Here is a 22437-nt window from a genome sequence, read left to right on the forward strand (position 1 = left end):
GCATACTTCACGATGAGCACCTGATGGTTTACTATTCTAAAGTGAAGTGTGGCTGAAGATTTATGGCCAAAAAGATAGCACTTCTTGTGGTCCTTGCTGTACGGGGTGGACTTTGAGCTATATTGTTTACCCCATTCATTAACAGACTTCACTACGAGAGAATTTGGCACTAGGTGAGAAAATAGAAATTATGATTTCCTGGAAGAGACATAATACTTTTTATCCACCTTCTTGCGGATAAGCAGTGCAGTAGCTGGGGTTTGCCAAACAGTCTTAGCAGGTTCCATAAGAGCTTTGTTGACCGGAATGGCAATCCTCAAGAATTTTGACATAGGTAAAATATGTAGGAGTTTATGGTGTGACTCCTGAACTGTGTGTCATCAATTTCATCAGTTCCTGTAACTACCTGAAGTCATCTGCCAGAGAAGATAGTGGAGGCAACACAACTTCTTCAGACGAGGAGGAGGAAATATTTGTAAGAGGTGTTACCTCCTTGTCTGCCCTTGAGTCCAACTCCACAAAGGTTTCCTCCTCTGGCATTTATGGTGCCACAAGTAGTTGGGGAATGTACTCTTCTTTGCTCCCTTTGGTGGTGTGATAACTTCATCACATATTGTTGACAGAATGCCCACAGCTCCCAACAAGGCCACTGGAGGGGGGGCATATGGGATAGGTGGAGGCAACCATCTCTCTTCTTGCCACCTGGGTGTCCTTTGAGGTCTATCCTCCTCCAATACCTCAATGTAGGAGAGGCAGCAATGTGTTCTAGAGTAGACAGAGGAAGCCTGTACTGAGATTTGAGAGTCCTAGGACTCCTTTTCAACATATCCAAGTGGGGAGGAGGGAAAATAACTGTTCTGCTTGTGTTGTAAACGAGGGTGAGTATGATATTCTAGATGATGGGGGTCAGTGACCAAGTAAATCTTGAGGAGGGTAACCCCCAGTACCAGTTGGCAGAGGAGTGTCTGACTCTGAAGATACTAGATGATCCTTAGAGTATCCAAATTCTTGTGGTACTAATGGCATCAACGACAGGCCCAAGCAAGAACCTGTGGAGGACAGCTTCAGTACTGATGTAGCTGGCACCAAGTGCTTGGCATGGGAATGAGTAGACTCCAATTACACCAGTCAAGCAGTCTTCAGTACCACAGACTTCTAAGTGGCTGGCACCAACTGATGTTCAGGGATGAGACTAGAATTCTTCTTGGAAGAGTGTCTATAGCTCTGGGTATGATACCTGAGTTCGGTAAGGAGTTTGTCTTTGAGGACTGACTCCTTGAAGCTGTCTTCCCTGTCTTTGCAGTACCAGAATCACTTGGACCCTGCATAATACTCCTCTGGGGACCTGAGGTTTTCGTAGCCTTCTTGTGCACCAGTGACTAAGACTTTCTCAGAGATTTACTCTTTATTTCTTTCTGAATAGAGGCTGATGTCAAGGCTACCTTTGCTGAGGTCTTTGGTGCCATAGATGCAATCAGTGCCATGATATTGCCTCCATCTCTGTCGACCTCCAGTGACCAGGATATTGATGTGGATGGGGCACAAGCTGTTCTGGGAGATCTGTATACAGGGTGGTCTTCCGCCCCTGGATCTGAAGCCAGTTTTAAGGCTTGCTCCATCATCAGGAGTTTAAACTTGATCTCCCTATTTTTTCAGGATCTATCGTTGAAGGAAGTGCAGATTATGTACTTACTGGGAAGATGAGTATCTCACAAACAATGGAGGCACTGAGAATGCCTGACTGGGACAGCCTTGCAGCAATAGAGGCACCTTTTAAATCCCGGGGAACCTGGACTACCCAAGCATATACAAAAAATGACCCCTAAATAGGGAAATCTTTCCCATCAATATTTTTTTAAGAGAAAGGAAAAGAAAAAAGGGAACAACTGTTCCAACAACTACAAACACTATAAAATATCTAACTACATATTAATTAATTAGCTGCTAAATAATAAAGAGAACAGGCATACAGAAGCCACTGTCTCAGGCTGAAGGCAGTTGAGAAGGAACTGAGGGCAGTTTGTCTGCACAGCCCCATTCAGCCTTGCTGCAAGGCACAAGGATTTATGGAGCACATGCATGGGCTGAATGGGCACTGTTACTAAAATCTCCAATTAAAGGTGCAGGCATACCTGAAGTGGAGCCCTCACAGGAACATTACTCAAAGAAGAACCTTGAAATACAAACATTTATTTCAAAGAGGGATATTTATCTGGTGAGTGTAAGTTATAATTTAATTTTTTTTTTAAAAAAAGTCTTTTTTCCTGTAAAAAATCATGAAAACTTAATAAATGTCAGAAATAGTTAGCTCTGAATTTACCCTCTCTCTCCGCCGCATTCGAGCCGATAACGTTCTCTGCAAGGTGTTAGTTACTAATGAATCACCACCCAGTTTAGAGATAGTAGCAGCCAAACAGTTTTCACGTAAATCTTCGTGTATTTCTTCAGACCCTTTAGGCCTTGGAGTGGCAAAAACTAGCATATGACAGCCACCGCAAGCAACCTACAGTGTAAACACAAAAGGATCTCATCGACTTGCATTCATCTTCTGGACCAACGACTAAGAAACAGGTTAGAAGATCCAAATGTTTTGCTCCACACTAAGTTACAGATTTCAGTATGATAGAGTACAAACTGTAATCACTGATGTTTAAAATATATAACGGATTGAAACTTTTTAAATACAATATATTGTAAAGCCGAATAAAACTAGCCAACTCTCTAGAAGCAAGCAACAAATTCTGCATCAATTTTCAAAGGATTTTAGTAAGTCATTCTGAAGTTAGCCAATATGACATATACACAATGTTACCATCTCTTGAAAACTACCACAAGTCTCATAATATTTGATGTTTTATTTAGAGCCCTAGCCAATCTGGGAGACACAGTTATTACATGAGAATCTCAACTTTCTTTTTTTAAAAAAGTTTCTAGCCCTCATAGCTGTAGAGAAAAGCTTGAAAACATGACCCAAGTGGCATGTTGATGGCCCAAAAAACAGAAGCAAATAAAAAGAACTCAAAATGGTTTTGGTTTTGTTTGTTTGTTTAATTGATCTTTTGGGGCCTGACTCAATTTCTGAATGTTTGGAGCTAGCATTACAGCAATTTTCCTCAATACCAGCAGAAAGACTAAAACAATAACCTAAAAGAACAATATTGCCTCTCTTTTCTCATCATGTTTGGAGTAAAAAACTAATACATTTTCATTTGATTAAACTTTTGTAAATAACCTACATTATAAATAATCTGTAATATTAAAATGATATAAACCAGGTGGTTTAGGTCCACACACAGGGTAGAAGGCTATTCCTAAAACTAAAACTACCAAAATGTTTAAAAAAAAATTTGTCTGAAATTTATGGATTCCTTTGAAGTGTTTGCAACATTGCAGTGTTGTGAAAGCGCATAACAATCTGAAAGAAAAACTGACTAGTCTATTTTTATGGTCCAAACCGATCACAGAGCAAGAAGTGAAGCAGCAGAATGAGAAGTGGTAAATAAAACAAAACATTTTAACATTCTTTCATTATTAATCTACAGTATTAATAAAATACTATAAGGAAATAATATAAATATGATTTTAAACTGTCAGATTTCCTTTAATAAGATATGAAATGATTTTATAAAGTATAAGCATTTCAAAGCTTGAGAAAAAGAACAAAGCAAAGCCTTACCAAACAGACTGTAAACTTCAAGAAATTAGAACATAAGGTGGGTATGAATTGATTAGTAAAATTCTCTTCTCCAAGTCCTAATTTGCCGTGTCGTCCATCTCCAAAAGTAAACATAAGGCCATTGTCTACATGGAAAAAGAAACATGTTACTAATGTAGAAGGTGCATTAAAAGCACATGACAAAACTGTTATAAGAGTAGAATTCAATACATTTTGAAAGCAAGGTGTATTTCATTTTCAAAAATTGAATCTGAACAAAGATTTGTATGATTTTTAAACTGCTGAATATGTTTCCAGAAGATAAATACATTTTCAGACAAAAGTATTGTCTGGGACTGTTAGTCTAGATAACCAAAAAATAAAATACTAATAAAAAATACAATAAAACTGTATAGCAAAACTGAGACTCATGCATGAATGTTAGAGAGGACTTTGTGAGGCTACAGCTTCCTTAAGAGGCAGCATGGTCTACAGGAATAAGCATATACAGAAAGTCAAAAACAGAATTCCTAAATTCCAATCTGGCTCTTCCACTGACCACTGGATTGGGCAGTCACTTAACCTTAAATGAAATCTGCATGTTTTCCTCACTGTGCTCATTTTATAATAAACAAATTCCATATCATAAATGATAATACTTTATCATTTTAAGTACATTTCAGAAGTTTCAGCATACATACCTGCTATTACAGCTGTATGATTTTCCCCACATGCAATGTTACATATTTTATGCCTCTTCAGATGTTCCACAGCCTTTGGTGCTGACGTTTCAAAAATAAACGTACCATGTCCAAGTTGCCCATATTGTCCAAGGCCAAAGGTATATACATCTGTTTCTGAAAATTGTACATGGAAAGTAAACAAACAGTTAATATGTCCTAATTATGACCTCCCCGCTACTGGCAAAACAGAAATCAAATCACACTCCAACTTTATGAAAAAAAGTTTTACATTTTATCAATTCATAAAGTGTAATCACAATGAAAGAGAAAAATCAAAAGGAACATGACATGAAAAAACCACCCTCCGTCCGAAAGATTTAACTAAACATATAGAACAGTGGTTCCCAAACTTGTTCCGCCGCTTGTGCAGGGAAAGCCCCTGATGGGCCCGGCCTGGAGCAGTGAATCGTGGCCAGTGGGAGCCGCAATCGGCCGAACCTGCGGACACGGCAGGTAAACAAACCAGCCCGGTCCGCCAGAGGCTTTACCTGCACAAGTGGTGGAACAAGTTTGGGAACCACTGATATAGAAAATAAACTGGTACGAGCTGCTACATATTTTGCTTCATGGCGTATTTGCAAAATAAGCTATTGACTAAATGCACATGTGAAAGTCAGCCAATGAAAATTATACAATGTTATATATTACAGCTGAGGTCAACACAAGCCCACAATTATTTTAAAAAAATCATTATGTATATTTTCCTCTTCAACAGCTTACTCTTGAACTTCTTGCCATATGCAAAACTCTATTATGTACGATCCAGATCTTTGCAGGTCTGGTATTGCTTAAACATTAAAAAACACTGACAATGTTGTTATTGCAGTGTATCTGGAGACTCCAGGCTTAATTTTCCTCTTCATATACATTATCCATACAACCACCAGCAGGTGTCAGGAACATTTGCTTTTAGAAAGTTTGTCTCTGTTCAAGAATCAAGGTCATTCAGATGGCAAGGTTACATTCAGCAACTAAATAAAAGCATTTAAAAATAGTTTTAATGTTTGCATATGTTGAAAATAGCTGATGATTTTTTAAGTGGAAGTAAAGGAGCCACACATCTCGCTACCAAGAGAAAGAGAGAACTCAAGACTTCTGAATGGAAGTGAGTATGTCTGAATGTACATTGTACTCCCACAGGAAATCAAACTTAAGTAGAAGTCACACTGCACACCAGCAGCAGGGCGACTAGGTGCTCCTCCCACTTGTGGGGTAAAAGCCAGACTGCAGCACAGGGGCAGGAATTCCTCCTACCCACGGAGGTAGACACCACACCATAGCACCAGAAGCAGGGCAAGCACAAGCTCCTCCCACCCCTGTGGAGGATGCCAGGCCATCACACCAGCCATCTATGTACAGTAACTGAATGCTTTTTTGCTGCATTCTCAGAGGAGCAATAAACTGGTAGCACATTTAAACACAAATCACACATTACATTTACTCCAGCGCTATCTCCCAACCACTCTCTCACCTTCATCTTGTCTCTATTGTGGGAGAAGAGGAGGGATGGGAAGAAAATAGAAGTGGAACAGACCCGGCATTACTAGCCCAACATAGTCATTGACTTTAATTGCAACTTCAGGTCAACAAAGAATACAGGATCAGACCTTCTAACACAAAGCTGGAAAAAAAAGGTTTTCTGCTTACAGGATATCTTTTCCCCTCATCACTCTTTTAAAACAATTTTAAGGGTCACTTCTGCAAAATCAAAAGACCATGAAATATAAAGAGCAAGACTTTTTTTTTTTTAAGTATGCAGAATATTTTATAAAAAGTTATCTTCCTACTAAATTTAATATTACAGCTCCCTCTGCTGGAAGATTCAGTGCTAGGAAAAATATCCAGAAAGGGATTGCTAACAAGTAAAGTAAAATAAGAAATCAGAAAGAGATCCCTCAATTCCAATTAACAGAAGAATAACTGATAGATACCTAGGCTTTCCATACGAAGTCTATATGAATACAGATTGTTCTTGAAGCAGATACTTTCTTTAGCCAGAACTGAAGTCTCACCCTCAATTTGGCAAATGGATTTCCCAGGATGCATGATGCCATAAATTCTAATAGCCTTAGCAACATTCAAATAGGTCGTGAAATTTCTCTGGAGACAAATAGACCTTTGTCATCCTTGCTCTGATGAACATAATGAGTTTAAGTGAAGTTGGATGTTTTATCATATTTTTCACTAAGTCTAAACCGAGGTATGGAACATACTCTTCTCTAAGGCAATTTAAGCCTCTTTGAACATCTGTGCTTTCAATAGTCAGTTGCCATGGAAGGAGAAAAAAAGAAAGCACAGCTTTCTCAAGTGAGTTGCCACCACAGTAAGACATTTGCTGAAGAACATGGATGCAAAAGAAAAATCAAATACAGGTAATGATCCTCTCCAACACAGAAAATAAGGTATTTCCTGTGAGCAGTCTTTATGGAATACATAGAAACAAGAGGGTCAGGCAAACCATCCCTTAGATTTGTAATGCAATTATTGAGGCCAAGGCCACTAGTCTGAATTTTCAGAGTGCTTGAGCCTATAATAGAAGATACCCCCCCAAAAAACCCAACCAAACAAAAACCATTAGGGCTAAGGAAATATTGGGAACAGCATCTCTGTCTCTGATATGGCTGAGGAATCACTCCTGTTACTCTACTCGAGATAACCCTTCTCTATGACTAAATCCCTCAGCAGTTTCTCATGAACGGGATCCCTGTAAAGGGATAAGAAAAGGAGGAAGTTTTGGTCGAGTGCAAAGGCATAGCAAAACTGTTCCAAACTATCTTGAACACTTACTGTTAGGACATGATTCCATTCCATGCCACAGAATAAATATTCCATTTAAAACAGAATAAACATGGTCCCCTCCAAAACTTAGTAAAATGGGATAAGTTCAGGATCGTTTGAGTTAGGACTCAAGCATTGTGTTTGACAGCAGAAAAAGGCCCAAAGGTACAAGCAGCATAACTGTGCTTCTGACAATAGGGTTTTATATTTTTTCGAGCCAAAATAAGGTTTGAGATTTCTTCTCGTCAGTCTGGCTTTGGAGCAAGTTGAGAGGATTTGTGATATATGAAATATTTTTCTTAAAGAAGGGGGTGGTTTGGCAAATGACCAAAGACTTCAATCTTTTTTCTTCTCTATCACCTTATTTATGAAATCTCCACCTTTGTATACATGTCAATAGATACAGAAGAACACTTCCTCCAAATCTCACCTCAAAGTGGTAGCTGCGATTACAGATGAAGCAGTTGTAGCCAAAGAGACCATGTAGCTTTCACATTTTTGATTTGCTGTGATGGTGGCTAGAGGAAATGAAGGTGTAGGAGGACCATGATTCCTTATAGGAGTGCTTCATGACTCAAGATGAGATCCATGCAATCCCCGATGGCTAGAGATTTCTAGAAGGATCCAGGTTTGGTGTGAAACATGCCAGCACATTCCAAGAGTGTGTTTGCACAATGAGAGAGCTCAAAGGACAGCTATCCAAATATTACAAATATCCCTTCCCTATCCAGATTAGCTATAACTCCTATTTACCTCCTCAACTTTGAATTTTAGGAGACTTTTGAAAATGAGCTCTGCATGCTGCCTTAATTTTCTCCTCGGGAAAACTAATTTTTCCCAGATAATTTTGGGCAGCTGAACTTCAGTTAATTCAATTATATTGCCCAATTCCTTTTTTCCTTGCTTGCTTCTTGCACCATAGTATATTCTGGCTTCGCACAATGTTTGGTTTGCTTGATTGGGTATCATCCATAGGCAGTAGAAACACCATTAAGATCTTCAATAAAATCTGTTCTATTTGCTGAACTTCTAAAAAGAACAGCATCACAGCTGACAATAAGAGTAGGGAATAAGGAGTTTGGTCACTTCTGCTCTCCCCATCCTGAGCCTGAAGAGGGAGACCTCAGAAATAGGCGGTAGAAGGCAGTTATTTGCATTCATGGAGTATTAGGAGTGATATGGGCCTTACTCAGCCTGCCAGTGGGGTGAGGGAACAGGGTATACTCAGGATCTGTTCCTTCATGCCAAACAGTGCACCAATAGTATCTGCTCACACACAGCTTCGTAGCTGCTGTGCCTGTTATTCTTGCTTCATGTTCTTAAAGCTTTTTTATCATAATCCTTAGAGACAGATGAGTTATACAAGGAGATCTAGATGATCTTGTAAACTGAACTAATAGAAATGAGACGAAATTTAATAGTGCAAAGTGCAACATTTTGCTTTTGGAGACTAAGCAACATGAATTTTTGTTATAAACTGGGGGGGCATATCAATTGGAAGTGACAAAGGAGAAAGACCTGGGTGTATTGGTTGATCACAGGATGACGATGAGTCATCAATGTGATGCAACTGTGAAAAAGGCTAACGCAGTCCTAGGATGCATCAGGCGAGGTATTCCAGTAGAGATGGGGAAGTGTTAGTACCATTGTACAAGGCACTGGTGAGACTTCATCTGGAATACTGTGTGAAATTCTGGTTTCCCAGATCATGTAGGAAAGATGAATTCAAACTGGAAAAAGTACAGAGAAGGGCTACTAGGATGATTTGAGGAATGGAAAACCTACCTTATGAGAGGAGACTCAAAGAGCTTGGCTTGTTTAGCCTAACCAAAAGAAGGCTGAGGGGAGATATGATTGGTCTCTATAAATACATCAGAGGGATAAACAACAGGGAAGGAGAAGAGTTATTTAAGTTAAGCATCAATATGGACACAAGAACAAATGGATATAAACTGACTATCAACAAGTTTAGGCTCGAAATTAGGCAAAGGTTTCTAACCATCAGAGAAGTGAAGTTCTGAAACAGCCTTCCAAGCAGTGAGAGCAAAAATCCTAACTGGCTTGAAGACTGAGCTTGATAAATTTATGGAGGGGATGGTATGATGAGACTGCCTACAAGGGCATGTAGCCAGTGGTGACCTGGAGCTGTAAAATTTAGAAGCCCTTTTAGAACTGGCCAATAGTAGCGCCATAGGCGCCGACTCCATGAGTGCTCCTGCCATGGAGCACCCAAGGGGAAAATTTGATGGGTGCAGAGCTCCCCGCCCCACCCCCTGCCCCAGCTCACCTCCGCTCCACCTCCGGCTCCTCCCCTGAAAGTGCCGCCCCGGTCTGCTTCTCCGCCCCCCCAGGATTCTGCGAATCAGCTGTTTGCGCGGGAAGCCGGGGCAGGCTGAGAAGTAGGCCGCGGCTTCCCACTCAGGCCCAGGGAGGCGGAGGTGAGCTGGGGCGGGGGGGGCACGAGGAGGGCTGCCCATGCCCCAGCAGGTAACCCAGGGAGGGAGGGGGGCCGCGCATGGGAACTGCTCACCTCTGCCCCCCTCGGCCTGAGTGTGAAGCCGTGGCCTGCTTCTCAGCCCTCCCAGGCTTCCCGCCAAACAGCTGATTCGCGGGAAGCCGGGGGAGGAAGCGGAGAAGCAGAGTGGGGCAGACCATTCAGCGGAGGAGGCGGACCGGAGGCGAGGTGAGCTGGAGCCGGGTGCGGGGTGTGGGAGCTGCCGGTGGGTGCTGTGCACCCACCAAATTTTCCCCGTGGCTGCTCCAGCCCCGGAGCACCCAGGGAATCGGCGCCTAAGGCACCACTTTTGATGTGATCAGTGGGGGAGTGGCCGCTCCCCCCCAGCTACGCTCCCCCGCCCCTAGGAGCCAGAGGGACCTGCCAGATGCTTCCTGGGAGCTGCCCCAGGTAAGCACCTCCGGGACTCCCCACCTCGCCCCCCCCAGCAGGTCCCTCTGGCTCTTAGGGGTGGGGTGGACACCCACTACAGTGGCCCACGAGACCCTCCTGCCCGGTTCTGGGGACAGTCGGGGAAAGGAGAGTGGGGTGGATGGGGCACGGGTCCTGGGGGGGCATCAAGGAACGTGGGGGGTTGGATGGGGCAGGAGTCCCGGGGGGGTGGGGGTGGGCAACGACCCCCTCGTGGGGTGAGGAGGGAACCCGTTGTTAAGATTTTGGCAGCTCATCACTGCATGTAGCTGATCTGCAACTGCTAGAAGCAAATATCTCCAGTGGCTGGTAATGGGACACTGGATGGGGACAGCTCTGAGTTACTACAGATAATTCTTTCCCACTGGTATCTGTCTGGTGGGTTTTGCCCATGTGCTCAGTATCTAACTGACTGCCATATTTGGGGTTGGGAAGGAATTTCCCCCTGGGTCAGATTGGCAGAGGACCTGGGGGTTTTTAGCCTTCCTCTGCAGCATGGGGCACAGGTCAACTGCAGGTTTAAACTAGTGTAAATGGTGGATTCTCTGTAACCTGAAGTCAAATCATGATTTGAGGACTTCAGTAACTCAGCCAGAGGATAGAGATCTATTTCAGGAGTGGGTGGGTTAGACTAGATCACGATGGTCCCTTCTGACCTTAAAGTTGATGAGTCTGTGAGACAGAATCTTACTTTTCTTTTGTTTTAGCTAAAAGCTTAGATTCTGTGTAAACTGATGGCATTGGTCCTACTCACTCAAGAAGCTTCCTGCTCCTCGCAGGTGATGGATTTTCAGGATTGAGCTAAAGTATAAATAGAAGAATCATTAACCAATCTAATTTAAAAGATTGGTAATAAAGAGAGATAAACCCAGTAAAAAAAACCAAAAATAATAAAAATGCCCAAAGTTAGAAATATGAAAGCGAAGAGCTAGTAGTGTCATTTTTCACTTTGAAAAGCTAGTTTAGCAATAACCCATTCTAATAGTTTATTAGACTATGTAGCACGGTACAAACAACTAATACATTCTCACAAAATCCCTATGAGGTATTATATAATAGTATCATATATGGAGGCAGACACATTAAGTACTTTGCCTAAAGCCACAGTATTGGAGCTAGGATTGGTATTCCTAGGGGAATTCTGTGCCAAAAAATTTAAAATTTTGTGCACCATATTTTAAAATTCTGCACATTTTATTTGTCAAAATAACACAATATAATCATGCCAGTTTCAATTATTTTAGTAGTTTATTTCAAAATATATGTCAGCAAGTATGTCTGTAACAATACAGACCCTCCCCCAAAAAAAGATTCTGATCATTTTTTTTGACAAATAGATTCTACACTAAGCATATTAATACAGAACTTTGAATAATTAATTTAAATTACAATATAGAACTGTCAGAAGCAGTGCAAAGGCTTAGGGGAGTCAGGGGTAACAGAGGAGCTGAGGGAGAGGGAAGGAGTCTGGACTGAACCTGGAAGATTGTTGGGTATGGGTGTAAGAAGTATGGAACAGGTTTTTTGGGGGTAGGGGCGGGATTGTTAGGGAGTTGGGGAGCCTCTCCCATGAGACCGTAGCTGAACCCAAACCTCTCCCATTCAGGTCAGGCACATCTGCCCTTGCCCCCACAACCTCATCCGCATGGGTCTCTGCAGCCTCCTCCCCTATCCTCATGTGTCCCTGCAGTCCCCCCGCCTGTCGCCAGGTTCAATGCTGTCAGCCCACTAAGTCCTGAGCCTGTGCCCCAGTCTTTCCGCCCCTAGCTATTCTGAACCCCAGTCTGTGACCCCGCTTCCCTCCCCGCCCCAGCAGGCCTGTGTGCCTCACTCTGTTGTAACCTGGCTCTGCGAGCAGGATGCTGTGATGAACTTCTACTCCTGGGTGAATTCTGCAATACTGGGCATGCACTGAATTCCACCCCCACCCCCCAGTACATTCTGCCCCAGAAGTGCTGCAGTTGAAGTGAGCTGTAGCTCACGAAAGCCTATGCTCAAATAAATTTGTTAGTCTCTAAGGTGCCACAAGTACTCCTTTTCTTTTTGCGGATACAGACCAACACGGCTGCTACTCTGAAACAGTTCTGGGAAAAAGAAAAGGAGTTCTTGTGGCACCTTAGAGACTAACCAATTTATTTGAGCATGAGCTTTCGTGAGCTACAGCTCACTTCATCAGATACATACCGTGGAAACTGCAGCAGACTTTATATATACACAGAGAATATGAAACAATACCTCCTCCCACCCCACTGTCCTGCTGGTAATAGCTTATCTAAAGTAATCGTCAGGTTAGGCCATTTCCAGCACAAATCCAGGTTTCCACTGCTGCAGTTTCCACGGTATGTATCTGATGAAGTGAGCTGTAGCTCACGAAAGCTCATGCTCAAATAAATTGGTTAGTCTCTAAGGTGCCACAAGAACTCCTTTTCTTTTTGCGAGTACAGACTAACACGGCTGTTACTCTGAAACCTGTCATTATGCAAGGCACTGCATTTAGCCGTATGGAGTGGAAATCTATCAACTGCATGAAAAAACTTGCACAGATACAGACAGACATCATCTTCCTTTCCAAATGCAAACAGATGGACATCGTACCAAAAGGACTGAAGGTAAAAAATCCATTACAATCTACATACCACACAGACTATGCTGACAGCTTGTGCCACACGCTCTCAAAGAAACTGCGGAATCACCTGATCAACATCCTCTACAGCAAACAGGGAAAGATTAAGAATGAGCTCTCAGAACTGGATACTCTCATAAAAAACCAACCTTCCACACAAACTTCCTCGTGGCTGGATTTTACTAAAACTAGACAAGCCATTTACAACGCACACTTTGCTTCTCTACAAAAGAAAAAGGACACTAAACTTTCTAAACTACTACATGCTACAAGGGGCCACAGCAATGGTTCCCTCAACCCACCTAGCAATATTGTTAACCTATCCAACTATACTCTCAGCCCAGCAGAAGCAGCTGTTCTATCTCGGGGCCTCTCCTTCTGCCCCTCCACCCCCATGAACATGATACAGTTCTGTGGTGACCTAGAATCCTATTTTCGACGTCTCCGACTCAAGGAATATTTCCAAAATACCTCTGAACAACATACTAATCCACAGAGGTCTCCCTACCAACACTACAGAAAGAAGGATTCTAGGTGGACCCCTCCTGAAGGTCGAAACAGCAGACTGGACTTCTACATAGAGTGCTTCCGCCGACGTGCACGGGCTGAAATTGTGGAAAAGCAGCATCACTTGCCCCATAACCTCAGCCATGCGGAACGCAATGCCATCCACAGCCTCAGAAACAACTCTGACATCATAATCAAAAAGGCTGACAAAGGAGGTGCTGTTGTCATCATGAATAGGTCGGAATATGAACAAGAGGCTGCTCGGCAGCTCTCCAACACGAGTTTCTACAAGCCATTACCCTATGATCCCACTGAGAGTTACCAAAAGCAACTACAGCATATGCTCAAGAAACTTCCTGAAAAAGCACAAGATCAAATCCGCACAGACACACCCCTGGAACCCCGACCTGGGATATTCTATCTACTACCCAAGATCCATAAACCTGGAAATCCTGGGCGCCCCATCATCTCAGGCATTGGCACCCTGACAGCAGGATTGTCTGGCTATGTAGACTCCCTCCTCAGGCCCTACGCTACCAGCACTCCCAGCTACCTTCGAGACACCACTGACTTCCTGAGGAAACTTCAATCCATCGGTGATCTTCCTGATAACACCATCCTGGCCACTATGGATGTAGAAGCCCTCTACACCAACATTCCACACAAAGATGGACTACAAGCCGTCAGGAACACTATCCCCGATAATGTCACGGCTAACCTGGTGGCTGAACTTTGTGACTTTGTCCTTACCCATAACTATTTCACATTTGGGGACAATGTATACCTTCAGATCAGCGGCACTGCTATGGGTACCCGCATGGCCCCACAGTATGCCAACATTTTTATGGCTGATTTAGAACAACGCTTCCTCAGCTCTCGTCCCCTAAAGCCCCTACTCTACTTGCGCTATATTGATGACATCTTCATCATCTGGACCCATGGAAAAGAAGCCCTTGAGGAATTCCACCATGATTTCAACAATTTCCATCCCACCATCAACCTCAGCCTGGTCCAGTCCACACAAGAGATCCACTTCCTGGACACTACAGTGCTAATAAACAATGGTCACATAAACACCACCCTATACCGGAAACCTACTGACCGCTATTCCTACCTGCATGCCTCCAGCTTTCACCCTGACCACACCACACGATCCATCGTCTACAGCCAAGCTCTGCGATACAACCGCATTTGCTCCAACCCCTCAGACAGAGACAAACACCTACAAGATCTCTGTCAAGCTTTCTTACAACTACAATACCCACCTGCGGAAGTAAAGAAACAGATTGATAGAGCCAGAAGAGTTCCCAGAAGTTACCTACTACAGGACAGGCCTAACAAAGAAAATAAGAGAACGCCACTAGCCGTCACCTTCAGCCCCCAACTAAAACCCCTCCAAAGCATTATTAAGGATCTACAACCTATCCTAAAGGATGACCCAACACTCTCACAAATCTTGGGAGACAGGCCAGTCCTTGCCTACAGACAGCCCCGCAACCTGAAGCAAATACTCACCAACAACCACATACCACACAACAGAACCACTAACCCAGGAACTTATCCTTGCAACAAAGCCCGTTGCCAATTGTGCCCACATATCTATTCAGGGGACACCATCACAGGGCCTAATAACATCAGCCACACTATCAGAGGCTCGTTCACCTGCACATCCACCAATGTGATTTATGCCATCATGTGCCAGCAATGCCCCTCTGCCATGTACATTGGTCAAACTGGACAGTCTCTACGTAAAAGAATAAATGGACACAAATCAGATGTCAAGAATTATAACATTCATAAACCAGTCGGAGAACACTTCAATCTCTCTGGTCACGCAATCACAGACATGAAGGTCGCTATCTTAAAACAAAAAAACTTCAAATCCAGACTCCAGCGAGAAACTGCTGAATTGGAATTCATTTGCAAATTGGATACTATTAATTTAGGCTTAAATAGAGACTGGGAGTGGCTAAGTCATTATGCAAGGTAGCCTATTTCCTCTTGTTTTTTCCTCCCCCCCCCCCCCCCCCAGATGTTCTGGTTTAACTTGGATTTAAACTTGGAGAGTGGTCAGTTTGGACGAGCTATTACCAGCAGGAGAGTGAGTCTGTGTGTGTATGGGGGTGGGTTTCTGGAGGGGGGTGAGGGAGTGAGAGAACCTGGATTTGTGCAGGAAATGGCCTAACTTCATTATCATGCACATTGTGTAAAGAGTTGTCACCTTGGATGGGCTATCACCAGCAGGAGAGTGAATTTGTGTGGGGGGGTGGAGGGTGAGAAAACCTGGATTTGTGCTGGAAATGGCCTAACCTGACGATTACTTTAGATAAGCTATTACCAGCAGGACAGTGGGGTGGGAGGAGGTATTGTTTCATATTCTCTGTGTATATATAAAGTCTGCTGCAGTTTCCACGGTATGTATCTGATGAAGTGAGCTGTAGCTCACGAAAGCTCATGCTCAAATAAATTGGTTAGTCTCTAAGGTGCCACAAGAACTCCTTTTCTTTTTGCGAGTACAGACTAACACGGCTGTTACTCTGAGTTCTGGGAAAGTCACTTTTCTGACTATAACCACTCTTTAACGGCTATAAAGAAAAATGTATGATCTATTGGGAAAAATACAGGACTGGGATCCATGAACTGATTTTTTCTAATCTACTCCTGGCGGAATTCTGCACATCTGAAGATATTCAGAATTCATGTACCCTGCAGAATTTTTTTTCTGCAGAAAATACACGTCTGCCCAAGAAGTGCTGCAGTTCCACCTTTCACCCACCAGAGGCCACTGTGGTGCCAGAACAGCCAGCAGCACAGACACAGCCAGCTGTTGTGGCACCACAGTGGTCTCTGGTGAACAAAAGGTGGAACTGCAGCACTTCTTTGGCAGAAATATATTTTCTGCAGAAAAAAAATTCTGCAGGATACATGAATTCTGAATATCTTCAGATGTGCAGAATTCCTGCAGCAGTAGATTAGAAATAATCAGTTCATGGATCCCAGTTCTGTTTTTTTCCCAATAGATCATACATTTTTCTTTATAGCCATTAAAGAGTGGTTATAGTCAGAAAAATGACTCACTAATTAACACATATTCAAGATTATTTAAAATTTCACAAGGGGAGGCTTTCTTGTAGAACTCATGGAAAAAAAAACCACAGATTTCAGTTTCAATGTAATAAGATAGAAGAAAAGTTTCTCTAGGCATTGTCTGACATTTCATAAGAGTGTTTGCTCTATCAAGCAAAGTGATTCTTTTAATTACAGGATCAGAGAAAAGCCAATTAGTTTGCATACCTGTAAGTGCCACCGTATGTCCTCCACCACAAGCAACCTTATTAACCCTTTCCAAAATTCCAGGAACTAGCTGTGGAACCCGATTGTTTTTCAGTTGTTCAGGCGACAAACCTAGCTTCCCATTTTCAGGTTCTCCAAAAGTGTAGAGCTCACCATCTCCTGGGGAAATACAAAACAGAGCAGGATTCATAGTACTTCACTAAAAGGCAGAGCTGGGCCAAGTTATTTTCTCATGCTTTCATGGTTTGTAAAGTACCCATTGCTTTCTGGACTTTTGTTTTAAACTATAAATAAAACAAAATGAGAGTTGTAACGTTTCCCTATGCGAGGAGTCTGTCAAAAAGAAAACCAGAACAATACTTGATTCTGAGAGGTGTCAGTGAATCACAATTCCCATTCTAGTCACTATTTACATCAATTGGAGTTGCTTGCAGCAGTCTTAGCAAAGACTGGCCCTACTAATGGGATACATGAAAGTCCATGCTCGCCTCCGATGGAGAGTGAGGGGACAGAATAGGAAACCAGTGCAAATATTGTAAAAAGATTTGTTAATGAGCTACATAACAAGAAAAGAACCATTGTACTGAATACTAGAAATAAATGGCACTATATCAAGCGCTCCAAGGTTCACCATGGCATTATCTCCGTCAGAAGAGATTTCACCACCTCAGTATTACATAACAGCTTTCTGGTCAGCCCAGCAGTTAAGGAAAAAAAAATCCTTCCCAGGCACCCAGACTTAGTTTTACAAGCACAGGGTTCTCAGTCTGTTCAATCCTAAATACAGCAATCCATTCTTTTAATAAAAGAGTTTCTTTTGTTTTAACACTTTTCAGTTTCCACCTTTGTTTTTTTTTAAACAATCAGATAACAGTCTGAGTTATCTAATCTGGCCATCTGTTTACCCTTCTACTATATTGATAGAAGAGTTAAAAATTTCAAAGTTACTGTCTACTGCTGTGCCAGTCTTTAAGTTCCGATCTGATTTTCTGTTCCAAAAGCTCTGTTAGCATTCTGCTATCCTAGGTAAGAGCTAGGTCAAGTGGGAGAGATCTCTGGTTGCTGGGTGAAGCTCCAAGGACGTAGCTATGGGTCTCCACCAAGCCTGAAAGAGGCCTGTAGAAACATTTTTCATAGTACTTGAGTTGCTCCTAAGAACTGATGTTCACATTGAGACTCCCTCTGTACCTGAAGCAGCTGGATGCAGTAACTTTTTTTTTTTAAGTGAAAATTACAGTTACTCCATGATGGTGCTCTGCCAAACTGTAAAAGCAATAGGCATTAAGCCAGTTGTAAATAACAGAAATCAGGAGGCCTGGGTTCTATTCCCAGCTCTGCACCGACCAGCTGGGTTATTCAGCACTCTGTGACTGTTTCTGCAACCGTAAAGTGGGACAATGAAACTTACTTTCCCCTTTTTAAAGCATTTCTATGGACTTCTATGGATAAAAAAGCTATATAATAGCTAAGTATTATTAAAAGGTACTTACTGACTAAGGGTTTGACCCAAAATCTATTTAAGTCAAAAGGAAACTTTCCAATGATTTCAATGGGCTTTGGATCAGGCAAAAAGTTCTTAGTCAAAGTCTGTCCAAGACTTTGAAGACATAAAACACTACATTAAGTGCTATATATTATTACTATTATGGAGTTATCGAGCACAGTGTCTTTATACCAAGCAAACTTTATATAAAGTCATTTAATCTTTTCAGCGGACAAACAGGTTAATAATTTACACTTGGGCGACATTCTCCACTCCCATTCACATGCAACTCCCATCCACCAGAGTCAATGGAAGTTGCGAACAACTAAATGAGGTAGGAATTTGGCTCTTAATAGATTTGGCAGAAAGAATCATCATAAAAATTATTTACATCTCCATATATGCTCTAAGAACCAGAGCATTGATTTTGTTTTTTAACCTATAGCTGGATTTACCAAAGCAAAAGGATAAATAAATCTCTCATATGAAACAAATCGAAGACAAAGAAATGTTTAGACTAAGGGCTGGGTGCTCAGGGAAACGTGTTAATTATGTGCTGAAGCCATTACTTAAAACACTGGGCAACTGTCCCATTATTGAAGCATAATTATAGATATCTATCTAGAGTACATTTCTGAGATACACTAATTTTCCATAATTATAGCCCAATAAACTTAAGCATTAACAAACCACATTTATAGAATTAAGAGGCAGTCCTAATACACACAGCAAATGTCTAAAGGATCATATCCAAATGCTATGAATTCAAACACACTTTCATAAAACTACATTTTAAACGCTCTTGATACACACAAATCACAGACTCCAAAACATGAGCCCATAAGTAACTGCACTGTGTATAACACTATATTTCCTTGTATGGCACAAGCAATTTTACATTAGAATCCTTCCCTTGTGTTTATCCCTTTCCGCATCTCTGGCATTTGGATTTTGAGGTCCTAAGGGCAACAACCATGCCAAAACCAAATAAGTCTAGAGGACAGAAATTGAAAATAAGAAGAAATTAAAAATAATCACATAAACTCAAAATAGAAATACATACACACTTGTCCAAAGCAAATGGGTATGAATTATTAAAAAGCAAGGTTAATAAAATTAAGGACCAGTTTCCAAAGCCTACTGAAGTCAATGAAACCTAAATGGGCAGAACAGACAAAAGCAAGGAATTAAAATGTTTTTTTATTTTGAAAAATGAAAAAGTAGCAATTCAGAGTTCAAAAGAAATGCACCATTTGTGTTGCATGCATTCCATTTCCCTCTTCCCTTTACCAAATCTTTATTCAGCTTTTACTCTGGTAAAACACACACTGAGTGTGCAAGACATTCTATATATAGAGCTGTGGCTCAAATTAATTGCTGAGGTAATTCTATTTAAATCATCTGAATTGCCCAGGGCTGAATTTGGCCCATTGTATTTTTCTGCTGAGCCACTGTTTAATTTTTGTGAAATTTTGGTTATTAGTTATTTGGGGCTAGATCGTGTCAACAGCAGTTAGTGGATGGCAAAGGGTAGCAAAGAGCCTTCTATCCCAGGAGAAGGACTGGATTAGTCAGAGAAGCAGAATGCACCAGAAGCACATACAATATGCAGCATTTCTTCCTGCCACCACCTTCTTGGAGGAAGTAATTAGGGAACAGTCCATGCACTTCTCCAACTGCAAATCTGCCTGGATCTTGAACAGGATACACAAATGATTTTTCAAGACAGATTTTTTTCTTCACTTCCCCCGCCCACACACACACACCCCTTTTAGTGCTGGTACAGGGCAAATTTAAGGTTGTTTGCATGCTTTAACTGGGAATTTCTTACTTTAACATAAGGGTACACACTAAAAAAAAATCCAGTTAACTCTGAAATTTCTGGTTTATATTGCTGATTTTGGGGATAATTACAACATCCCTGAAACATTGTTTACCCCTAAATTACTGATACTTCTTCTCAATCTTAGTTCCATTTTAAAGTAGTTTTTTGTCTGTGAATTTCCCTAAGGAGTGTCCACACGTGTACTAAAAAAGAAATCCCCAAACAGTACTAATATGCAATATTTCTAATGATCTGAAGATATGCAATATTAACCTTAAATCATTTACGTTTTAACTTAAGGACACATTCATTGGTACAGCAAAGTAGCCAGAGTGCACTGAGCAGTTAAGTTTGTCTCCCCAGAGCAGCACAAAGCAGCGGAAGTGTTCTGGTGAATCTGGCCCTTAATGTGCAACTGATTTAGGCATTTAGAAGGCTGTGTTAACAAAACCGGTGCTAGATCGATTCCCAGTGACACTCTGCTTTAATGGCTTCTTCTACCTTCTGCCTCCCGCTTCCTCAATGTGCAGTGCTATCAGGTCAACCAACTGACACATAAGCCAGCTGGCAGCTACAGAATCTTTAAAGAGCAATGATCACTGGACTAAATCTGCCAATTTTATACAACTCTCTCCGTCTCCTTTATACCACTGAGTAATTACCACCAGTAGAAATGCTGAATGTAAATTAGCTGTAGAGGAAGGGTGGCAACTGGTTGAGTTACCCTTGACGTCACAACAGCTCCACTTAAGAGTTACCTGGGCTGTTGACTTGAGGCTGTTGACTTGAGCCTGTCTGTAGCCTATCATTAATAACTTAATTACAATCTAATTTCTTCGAATACAGCCTATGCACAAGATATCAATTAATTTTAACTACATGAAAAGTTTGAAGTGTGTGTTATTCTGTTGCTAAGATCCTTTGGGACAAAAAAGACAGGCCCAGGTGCTAAATTTCATAAAGAACCCAGTTTAATTAATCTGAATGCAAAAAACGAATGGATTTATTGGTATATCCTCAGAAAATTAATTCTGTACTCAAAAAGTAAGTGTTGTAAGTTTGAGGAGAACACATGTGAAACAGAGTTGAATCCCTTCGTTAAGTGCAAAATGGATCACTACCTTAACTATGAAGTCACAATCAGTGCCTCCATAACAAAGATAATGTGAAAACTGTAACCTTGATAGCATACCATTCCTAAAGTTTCTGTAAATCCATTAGATAATTAACACTTTTTGCAACTTGGGGTCAGACTGATACAAAAGAGGCTGTAGCACCAGGCTCTTACTTTGGGATTCTGTTAAGGATTCTCAGAGAGGCCCCAGTGTTTCTGGGCGAAAGAAGAGAAAGAAAAGAGTAAATCAACGGCTGCAAATGTTGAAAAACAAGAGTCATCATTTTTACGCATATATATTTAAATGTATCTCATTTATTTCTAGAATCAAGTCAGTGAGCTACTGACTGTTAGAGCTGCACATGAGATTCTCTCTCAAAAGAAGCTAAAGCAGTCTTTTCAAAATTCAGCGTCAATTTTTCATAAATCTGGAAACACACTAATGCACCATATCTATTAACCTGCTCACAATCTTAATTAATGGGGTTATAGGTTCAAGAGGTCAGTCTTCCATTGACTTCCCAAACTAACCAAGCTTATTCAATTTCTTTTCTAAACTTCATAATCCAGCTAAGAAAGATAGCCCCAATTACTACAGTACGTTTTTTAATACATTAAGGAGACCCTCTTGGGCAAAAGCAGTTTAGGAAATGCTGAAGCATAACTTTCAAACAAACATAAGAAGTCCTACAAGGCTCCAAAGTCAGATGATTTGAGTACAGTTATACAAACATATTAAGTTTAGATATTTGGCAAGTCCGATCTATAACGCTTCCATCTAATATTATTGTTTACTCTGCTTTTCCACTATCAAATCTCTGAGTTTTTCCCCAAAAGGTAAAATTCTCCCTAATGTGAAGGGCCCTCTGTCCTACTAAACCCTGGCCCACAGGGGCCTAGCATGGAAATGCAAAAGGAAAACTTCTCTCTCTCTCTCACTGAGTGGCGTTAGGAGGGGGATCTTCATGCCAACCCACATAAGCAAGTAGAGAGTAGGCACCAGGGCAGGCTGGAGGTAGGCCAGGGAAGACAACATAGGAATTGTGTTTACAGATCCAGTAGCCCAAGGATTCCATACATGGTGACCCACAGGAGCTGAAGCAATTATTGCAGCCCAAGTCAGCTGAAATAGCTAGAAGGAAAGGAACAGAATATATGAAAGTGTATTTGGAAAGGATGGACCTTGAGGTATGTGCTAAGGCTCTTACTGACCACTGATGTGGCTAGAGAGGCCTCTTGCATTATGACAGAGGAACCAACAACATTTTCTGTGAGCATAAGCAAACCCTAAGTGCCCAAGAGCAACCAGAAAATTATTAGTGAAGTTTCAGAATTCTTTGGGAAGCTGAGCTTCCACACAGGGAATATTCTTATGCGAAGAGCCATTCCATGCATGGTCTGGAAGTAGAGGCAGAAGTCTACATCCTAATGAACTTTCTATATTTTTGTCCAAACAGAGCTGGTCAAAACTTCTCAAATTCCAACATTT

General features: G+C 41.6%; 1 protein-coding gene across 9 annotated transcripts in view; it reads right to left on the minus strand.

Moving 5' to 3' along the window:
• Positions 1–22437, minus strand: part of LOC144265033 (X-linked retinitis pigmentosa GTPase regulator-like) — a 103823-nt gene that overhangs the window by 51086 nt on the left and 30300 nt on the right. For 8 of the 9 annotated variants that reach the window (XM_077817200.1, XM_077817191.1, XM_077817182.1 and 5 more), the window contains 4 exons: positions 16527–16685; positions 4357–4512; positions 3677–3801; positions 2321–2503 (listed from right to left, as the gene is read on the minus strand). In XM_077817200.1, the coding sequence (XP_077673326.1) occupies positions 2321–2503; positions 3677–3801; positions 4357–4512; positions 16527–16685 (623 nt within the window). The remainder of the gene's footprint in view (positions 1–2320; positions 2504–3676; positions 3802–4356; positions 4513–16526; positions 16686–22437) is intronic. The other variant, XM_077817217.1, reaches the window with a different exon arrangement.

The sequence above is a fragment of the Eretmochelys imbricata genome, chromosome 1, assembly GCF_965152235.1.
Source record: "Eretmochelys imbricata isolate rEreImb1 chromosome 1, rEreImb1.hap1, whole genome shotgun sequence".
Classification (NCBI taxonomy): Eukaryota; Metazoa; Chordata; order Testudines; family Cheloniidae; genus Eretmochelys; species Eretmochelys imbricata.